Raw genomic sequence first — 9237 nt, 5'->3', positions numbered from 1 at the left:
TACGTATTTACACAAAATTACTTACTTATCTCTTTGTCACAAATGGTCATCAATTTAGAGGGGTTTGTATAAGTAAGTGTAGGAAGTACATATGGGGGGTATAAGAAAGATTTTACAAAATCCCTTTCAATTGAATATAAGGATATTGCCGCAAAACGGGAGCTAAATCCTGTCGTGTCGTTTAAGAGCTACTTCTTCCTTCACTCTTGTCTCTGAGTCAACAAGGTAAACCGCAAAACATTTCGAATTTCTTCACTGTTTCTATGTATGTTGTTGTTTCAATATATCAATATTGTTGTTTTTCTGTTTGAACCGTTCAATTAGTTGAAACTTGGAATGTGTTATTATTATTATTTGAAGATAGATATTAACTGTTTGATGAAATGTCTCTGTGTGTTTTGTTTGAGGAATTGTTAGGACTTGTTTGGATTGACTTATTTGAGCTTATCTACTGGCATAAGCACTTATGAGGCTGTTTGTGAGAGCTTATAGAAACATTACACCATGTCCATAAACTATTTTCAGCTTATTTTCGTTGATAGTTTATGAAACCATCTTACAACTTATATGAAAACATATTGACTTTATTATATCTTTTGTTATAGAAATAAATTATACATGAGTCAGGATCCGTTGACACCAGGTGGTGTCAACGAATCCGTTAACACCAAATCGTAGCCATTTATTATGTTTAATCCAAGCGTCCTAATTATTGTGAAATTAACTCACGTGAACCGTTCTCCACTTGATCCCCCCTAATCTGCACACTCACACCTTCTCCTTTGCGCTAACCACCAAATCTTGAAAGAACAACAATGAAAGCTTCTTTTTCTTATCAATTATCTCAAATCCTGCCACTCCTTATTCATATCCAACATAGACAACGCCAATTAATTTCTATGCACATCGATAATTGGCTACCACACAGTTTAATTCAAAGGGTTTTCTAATTTACTATAATCATAAAAATTGATTTTATATATTGATATAGCATGAATCCAAATATGTATTTGCTTTAACAATTCACAAGCCGATCAATTGATTTATGAACCCAATTCCTAGACTTATAATCCTGTCTCAATTTGCTTACGATTTCATGAGTTCTACATAAAAAATTGTCATTAATTTGCGATTAATATATGGAATTAACGAAAGGGAAATGAAGATTGCAGATGATGAATGAATTCTAACAATTGGATGTTTGGATCTAGTGGAGAAAAACAATTTGTTAGCTTTCAGGTAGAATTTAAATCTAGTGTGTCTTGTTAAATAGACACATACGTGAGTTAATTTTACAATAATCAGGACCCTTGGATTAAATGTATTAAATGGTTAAGATTTGGTGTCAACGAATTCGTTGACACCTGGTGTCAACGGATCCTATCTCATTATACATAAGTGCCTGTCTTATAATTACTGTGTTTGGTATGACGAATTGTGCTTAACTTTTAATTTTGTATGCTTGATTGAGGAAAGTTGAACTTTAGCTTAACATTTGGATAGTTGAGCTTCTAGATAAATAGTTAATTCTTTGGATTCAGGGTCTGTTTGGATTGACTTGTTTAAGTAAATTTTATCAACTACATAAACACTTGTGATACTGTTTGGGAGAGCATATAGAAGCAATTGTCACATGTCCATCTGCTTATATAAAATTTCCATAAACTCTCCATGATAGCTTCTGAAAACAACTTAACTCTCCATGCTAGCTTATGAAAACAACTTATTGCTTATATGAAAACAATTTGACTTTATTTTATCTTTTGTTATATAAATAGTTTATACATAAACCCGTATAGCTTAAGCTATAAGCGTTTAATTAAACTGTTTACATCCAAATAGGGCCTTAATTCCTTCATTTGCTAGTTTCTTCGATTCTTTATTGGTTCATTCATATGATTGTGTTTTTCAATTTTAGAAGCTTGTATGATTTTTATCTTCTTTCTGATCTAGTTCTGGTTTTACAGAATGCAGTCATAGATTCAGCCTTCTGAATTGTCGTAGCTTAAAGTTTTCAATAAGCAACTAATGAAAAAAATGATGAATTTTAATGTAACTATAAAAAAATTCGGAAGCCTTTTTTCATTGGCTGAGAAACTTCTATCTTTCTGACTTTGTCAGTTGAGAAGCCTCATGAGTTTGATGGCAATCCAAATTGTGCTGTTGTTGAACTTGATTTCGAGTTTTATAAGGGTTGTCTCAAGTGAAATACTTAGACTTTGTTTGGGAGTTAGGATGAGGCCTTTGAGGAAATAGGAGTAAGGAAAAGGAAAAATTTCACCTTATTTAGAATAGTATTTCTTTGAGAGGATGGAAAAATAATACTTATAACTTATATTTTCTTTGGTTTGAGAATATTATAAAGATATGAGAACGACTTGAAAATTTATTCAAAACCCTCCAAAGTCTGTCCATAGTGAGGACTATTTTCTGTTCCCCTTCCCTTTTCTCCTTAGTTTATCCTCAAAGTCTTCCCCTCCCTTCTCCTGCAACCTCTCAAACAGAGGTTTACAGAATGAGACCGGTTAGTTTTGATATACAGTGTTGTTGCTTTAGATTTGTTTTGAAATATTTTTCAGCTAATAAAACATGCACTTTATTTGGTTGCCTTTGATTAGTATCATCATACATCAATAATCAGTGCTACTTTTAAATAATGAAGCACTTAACTGTCTGTTTTGTTTCTTTAATTGTTCGAAATACACAGATGGAAACAGAATTATGTGACGCAGTGGTTCCCAGACCTCAAGTGAATGCCACATTTCGTCTCGGCACAGAGTCATATTCTGTTCAGGCAACCAAGGGTTCTTCATTATCAGAGCAACTGGTTAACATGAAAGAACAAAGCATGGCCGTATTGAAGGATTTCATAACAAAGCATAATATTCCTCAAGATGTTCCAGACGAGTCGTTAGAAGCTTCCTCAGAAGATGACGATGATGTTGCTATGAAAGCTCAAGTAAAGTCGAAGAAAACTAAGCTTACTTAGCTTTTGAAATATGTCTAAAATGTATGAGTGGTTTTATCTCTGTACTGTGTGATTCTACAATTAATTTTTAGTGAGTTTAATGAAGAGTTTAATGAATATTATTTGGTGGATGATAACACATAGCAATAACTTTTTGGAATTGTGATTGTGCCTTCAAGTTTATTTCCTTAGATGTTCTTCAGTTTAATTTCCATAGTTTTCATGATTCTTTTTGCACCTGAAGTAACATTGTAACCTTTTGAAATGGGATGAAAACTTAAGCATTATGCCCCGTTAAAATTCTGTAAAATTTAGGTATTGATCTTTGAAGCACAAATACTCTTCGGATTAGGTGTCTCTCGATGTTAGATACATATCGTGTCCGACATTGACACGACACCGAAACATATGATTACATTGATTTGTGTCATTTTTTCAAATTATTATTGGTACAGACGTGTTTGTGTTGTGTCTGGCCTTCATATGTACCGACATTATTTCAAATATTAAATGAGAAATCTGAATCTGAGGGACAAATAAATATAATTCTGAATCTGAAATCTGAATCATGCCTTTTTTCTCAACTTTATTATTATTCTATCAGACTGTATGTGACTAAGTCATTCAATCAAATCTTCTTTTCCAATGCTACATACACACAGATAAAAATGAATAGGGCTTAAACAAATTTGTCAATCACCTCTCATTTCTAAAAACCCTCTAATATACCTAGCATGTTTTCAGAAGGGTACTTCTGAACTCCAGACGGTTCATAATTAGTATTTTTCCAAATGTGAACATTCAAAGTCATGTTGCAAGTCGAGAAATGGAATGTGATTTGATCCTGTTTTCTGAATGTACATTCAAACTCGTGTTGCGGGTGGAGAAATGGGATGTCAATGTGATCCTGTTTAATGCTTCAATTTGGTATGATGCTCGATTACTGCACGAGAAATTCCTTCCATTTCTGATATCAAAAGAGACTGGGAAGCTAGCTTTGTTTGATTAGAAATATTTTGTCTATACGTTTTCTAATATTGGTATTACACTATCAACCTTGCTAATAGATACACTTTTGATAGAACAAACAACTAATATTTTGATTGAAGACCAAAAAATGTACCAATGAAATTACAAGTAACTTCAACTGAAACATGACTCGTCTTCCTAAATTCATCAAACAAAATACATGTTTCGGTGCCATCTATAAACCATGACCATCTTTTCTTGTAGTTTTGGTCATTGCTTTGGTGATGACATGAGTAAGGATCCCAATAGGACAAAAGAACAAGCAAAAGGAAACTGAATGCCGAGTTTCAATTTGATTCTTCAGTCCATCACGAAAAATATGCCTGCATTTTGAACCACAAATACTATCAGAGAAATAACTAAAGAATGAGAAAGAGCTGTGTTATTTTAACAGAAACTCGACAGCAAAAATCACCACGGTTTTGACTGTCATTAATCATGATATTAATCACGGTATCATGTGTATATGTGAACACAGATTATGGTTAATAGAATATCATGTGCATTCGAAAACCTGAAGATGGTGACGTAATTGGGATGATTAATGGATACCATGTATATTTGAACATCTAAAAACCATGGTTTATAACGTCCAAATTCAGGGTTAATTGCATTAACTGGATGATTAATGAGTTGTGACATCTACTTATATTCATTAACCAACCACATACCTTAACGGCATTAATCATCCAAATTGTTCTCGGTTTTTCGTTCGCAAATTTGTATCAAAATATCATTTATGAATGAAAAACCAGCAATAACGAGGAAAAATGGGTGACGTAGAATTCACAAAAGATACAACAGCACCTTGCAGCAAAAAGATCAACAACCAAAAGGTGAATCCAAGCAGAGGCTAAAGTCAACTCACTAGAGAACATTTTTCCTATGCTAGAAAGCTGCAAGGAGTATGCAAATATAAACGGTTATGAGTTTGAATAATAGAACTCTTTAAAGAAAGAAAACTTAACTTCGTTGATGAATGAATACACACCTCAGGTAGTAAGTATTTACTTGCGAAAATCAATCGAACTGTTTCAGGTGTCCAAGAAAGGCACAGCAAATAAGCGTATAGAACGCCGAGCACTACATATGGTAAACTACTTTCCATAGACTTTCTGGTCTATATTTTGTAATTTCAGAAAAATGAATTAGCATATCAGTATCATAACCAAATAATTGAAATGAAAAGGAATATCCGAATGGTTTTTTGTTAATGAACCTAAAAACTGAATACGAATTGTGAAACGAGATTACTAATCATAATTTTTCTCAAATGCAGAAAGAAACGTACCAGCTCGGATTTTGGAGCTAGAACCATAAGTGTGTAAAACGGGAGCACTGCGACTGTTCCCCATGTAAATACAGTGCTAGCAAGTTGAGATCCCATGAACCCTGCAACATTGAGGTAAAACGATGAATATTCAGAACAGATATAGACATATAGTCACGATCACCACCATGTATACAGAACAAGCAATTTAAACATAGATCATAATCAAGTTTTTTCAAGTACATTATAACGATCTATTCGATTCAATGGTGTCGACCTAAATGTATTTGTTCAAGGCTTTGAAAGTTACAATATGCAAAAGAATAAAAGAAAATTAGGAAACTCAAATAGCTGAGATCAGCAGCCACATGAATAATTGTAGAAAAGGGAATACATGCAAAAGGAGCAATGTTAACATCCATAACTTGTCTCCAAAAACTTACAAAGAGTAGAGCTCAGCAAAGACAAGACCCTGTTTGGATAAACAGCTTAGTTGACACTTATCGTATAAGTGCTTATGTCTAAACTATTTTAATAACAAAAGGTAAAATAAAGTTGAACTTTTTTCATATAATCTATAAGCTGTTTCAATAAACTATCTTGAATGGTAAAGTATCTGTAAGAAACACATTGCACCAATTCTAGATTACATGAAAAAGGATTACATGAAGCATGTATTTGACTTCTTTTTGGATGGCGAACCGATCTTGTAGCTTTTGGTTTTACAGCAATTCTGGACCCTCCTATGAAACTCCAATCTCCACTTAAACTGAATCTACTTCTCGAAATGTGTTCGGTAACACCATTACTCGTGATAGAGAAAGGAAAATTCAGCTTCACTTGCCCAACTGTCCTACAGAGTTTTATATCCTGCCGCCCCAAATGATGATAAATCAATAAGAAATAGAATAAAACTTCTTGAGTTCTGAAATACACCCTAGGTATAAATAAACTACATTGACTCAAAAAATGAAATAATTCAATGTAAGCACATATGCCGGTGTTGGACACCGACACATGTCAAACACCGGACAAATCTTCAATTTTAAGTGTCGGTGCTGCAAAGTTGGTTTGATGACACAAAAGTGCCAACTTTTTGAAATACAAAATCCTTTTTGTTTTGTTTTAAACAACCTAGCGACAAAACTCACACAAACTAAGTGCTAAAAAGTAGAGAATGAAGGGTTGAACCTGCACGACAATATATCAAATTTCTCTGCAACCTTTTACCATATGATGCGTACTTTCGCGACAATATACCAATATGCACTATAACATATCAAATGTCACTGACTCACTGCAACATTTTACCGTCTGAGTTATACTTACGCGGCAATTTAAACTCCCTTTTATTGCCTATGAAGCACTTACACAAACATGACAGTGACATCAATCTGCAGTGTCAATTCTACATATTTAATACCAACATGCACCTAACATCAGATCTATTACAAACTAAAAAAAAAGAAGCTCAAAGGCCCATTTCACATTAGTATGCATTGGTGATTCAAATCTATAACAGAAAACATTTTTCAAATTCAGATAAATTTATTCAAAGTTCAAAACTTTAAAGTTCAAACAGAAACCCCATTTGTGGAAAATTAAGAAAAGTACAAAAAAGACAAGAAAAATGCAGATAAGATTACAAAACAGGACAGCAAAACAAAACAAAACAAAGAAAGTGCTTTACCTTATTAAATGGTAATGGTGAATGAGAATAGCAAGAAGAGAAAGACATGATTGAAGAAGCAAAAGAAGTATGTAGTGAACAACAGATTCAGCAACAATGGCCACTTCTTCATATATGTATATGAAGCTGAAATTTGGTTGTGAAAAGAGAAAAAGTTAGCTAAAATTGGAAGTGATGCTTTTCAATCAATGGCCACTTTCCACTTGTTTTGTCTTTTCTAAACACTTTCTTGGTGTGATGCACCGAACACACATATTCATAATAATTTAAGAAATTAAATTTTACTTTTTTTGAAAGGAAGAAATTACATGCATATTGTATATATTTTTCATATGTACTTTCACATGTTGTTGTAATACAAGGGTGTGTTTGGTTCTATAGTGGGAATTAGGGTTGGGAATAGGCCAGGCCAGGCCAGGCTTTGATAGGCCTGAGCTTGGCCTACGAAAAATTTTGCAGGCCTGAGCCTGGCCTATGGTCTTTCATAGGCCTATTTTTTTGGCCTGGTCTGGTCTATTTAAAAGTCTGGCCTGGCCTGAAAGCCTATTTACAGGCCTACTTACTATTAAAGTCACTAAACATTCCATTTTAGCTACTTTTAAATAGGCTTAATAGGCCTCCAAGCCTATTTCAGTGTAGGACTTGTCTATCACTACTATAAGGCCTTAAAAGCCTATTTCACTATAAAGCTTTAAAGCCTATTAAAAAAGTCCACTATGAAGCCTAACATGCATAAATAGGCCGGCCTATTAGGCTTCATAGGCTTTTTTGATAGCCTAAGCCTGACCTATTTACTTAAATAGGCTTTTTAAAAAGCCTAAGCCTAGCCTTTTTAATAAACAGGCCAGGTCAGGCCAGGCTTAAACAGGCCAGGCCATAGGCCCCTGTAGGCCGGCCTGGCCTATTCCCAACCCTAGTGGGAATAGCTGATTTTGATAGAATTGATTTTGGTTAAAATTAATTAAAATGATTTATATTTGAACACATTCATGTAGTGAGTTGAATTGTAAATTTGCGTGTGAAAATCAATTCTAAAAACAAAATCTACAAATTATAACTTCAAATAGAATCAATTCTAAAGGCAAAATTAATTTTAGAGACAGAATCAATTATATTAGACACCAACCAAACAATTCTATTACACCTTAAAAAATATTTAGAATTTTTTGTTACAATATTTAGATCAATAAAGATTAATGTATTTGATTTAAAATGTATTATTTTATTTTATTTTACAAAATAGTGTATTAATTTTTGTTTAACCAATTTTATCTCTTAGATTACTTTTAATGGTGAATTCTATTAAACCTTAGTATTTCTAATGGTGAATTCTACTAAACATTATTGAGCAACATCAGCTTCCTCATTCATTTTTATTTTTTTTATTCCAATGATGTAACCTCAAAAATTTAAAACGGGTCCCACATCTAACCAAACATATTAATATTTTATTTGCTTTTTATTGCACTCTTTCGTCTTTTCACATTTTTGCTGTAGAAAAACGTTGAGAATGTGCAGGATGAGTTGCTTCAGTAGAGCACGGTGATTATAAGTCGTCACTTTAATAATTTTTTTGGCAAAATACTCCCCTTTTGAAATTACGTTGTGGCGTATATAGTCAATGAAGTTGCTCTTAGTAGCGAAGAATATTAGATATGATGTACACTTTTGATCTAAAATATATTATTTTTTTATTTGCCAGGAAACGAAATGACAAATATAAACACAATGTTTCATATTCAAATGATACGACCCTAAACCTATCATCAAACTCAAGTGAAAGTGTTCAGTTTAGGCTTACGAGTGGATTGCATTCTTTTAGATGGCTACGATTTTGACTCTTTATGTTTGTTACTCTTCACCATTGGCCACAACCTGAGCTGTGTTTGGTTTGGGATTTGGAGTGCGAAGCAGGTGATTTGTCGCGGTTTTCAATGGAGCATTGTAACTTGGGATAGGATACCAATATGGAATCACAATAATTAGTTAAACATTGACGAAGTAACTATCCCGACGACACAACTAAATGTTGTTAACATCATTTCACTGCGGACATGCTCATGCCAAACACAAAACAATGAAATCTGGTGATAGTAAATGATTGGTCGATAACAATGTGGCACGACACATTTTTCAAACACCTATGTTCTCCTCGGTTACATAGGACACACCAATTTGGAAATTTGAGCAAAATGGGGAATACACCGTCCGAAGTGCCTACATGATTTGTTTGCCAACTAGGACACACTTGCACAATAGAGGTGTTCCATGTCCTATTGT

At 33.5% G+C, this 9237-nt stretch overlaps 1 protein-coding gene and 1 long non-coding RNA gene across 2 annotated transcripts; one reads left to right on the top strand and one right to left on the bottom strand.

Moving 5' to 3' along the window:
* Positions 1 to 3180, top strand: LOC25497431 (uncharacterized). The gene is made up of 2 exons (XR_003006501.2): positions 1 to 225; positions 2708 to 3180. It is a non-coding gene; the product is annotated as an uncharacterized lncRNA (long non-coding RNA).
* A 756-nt stretch (positions 3181 to 3936) lies between these two features.
* Positions 3937 to 7221, bottom strand: LOC25497430 (protein ABA DEFICIENT 4, chloroplastic). The gene is made up of 6 exons (XM_013592010.3): positions 6958 to 7221; positions 5933 to 6137; positions 5289 to 5389; positions 4989 to 5117; positions 4805 to 4893; positions 3937 to 4320 (listed from the first exon to the last, which is right to left on the bottom strand). The coding sequence occupies exons 1-6, from the start codon at positions 7003 to 7005 to the stop codon at positions 4173 to 4175; spliced, it is 720 nt and encodes a 239-aa protein (XP_013447464.1). The 5' UTR covers positions 7006 to 7221; the 3' UTR covers positions 3937 to 4172.
* Between the last annotated feature and the right edge of the window lie 2016 nt (positions 7222 to 9237).

The sequence above is a fragment of the Medicago truncatula genome, chromosome 7 (genome assembly GCF_003473485.1).
Source record: "Medicago truncatula cultivar Jemalong A17 chromosome 7, MtrunA17r5.0-ANR, whole genome shotgun sequence".
NCBI classification, from domain to species: domain Eukaryota; kingdom Viridiplantae; phylum Streptophyta; class Magnoliopsida; order Fabales; family Fabaceae; genus Medicago; species Medicago truncatula.
The sequence above is the reverse complement of the archived record's forward strand: the minus strand, read 5'-3'. Positions and strand labels throughout refer to the sequence as shown.

What these genes read in the sequence shown, in the direction of transcription:
- LOC25497430 (XM_013592010.3), bottom strand. Translation starts at nt 7,005, where the DNA reads ATGTCTTTCTCTTCTTGCTATTCTCATTCACCATTACCATTTAATAAG. An exon ending in AAGTCAAATACATGCTTCAT is followed by an intron (nt 5,390 to 5,932) that starts GTAATCCTTTTT and finishes TCAATGTTGCAG; the next exon opens with GGTTCATGGGATCTCAACTT. An exon ending in TAGCTCCAAAATCCGAGCTG is followed by an intron (nt 5,118 to 5,288) that starts GTACGTTTCTTT and finishes TACAAAATATAG; the next exon opens with ACCAGAAAGTCTATGGAAAG.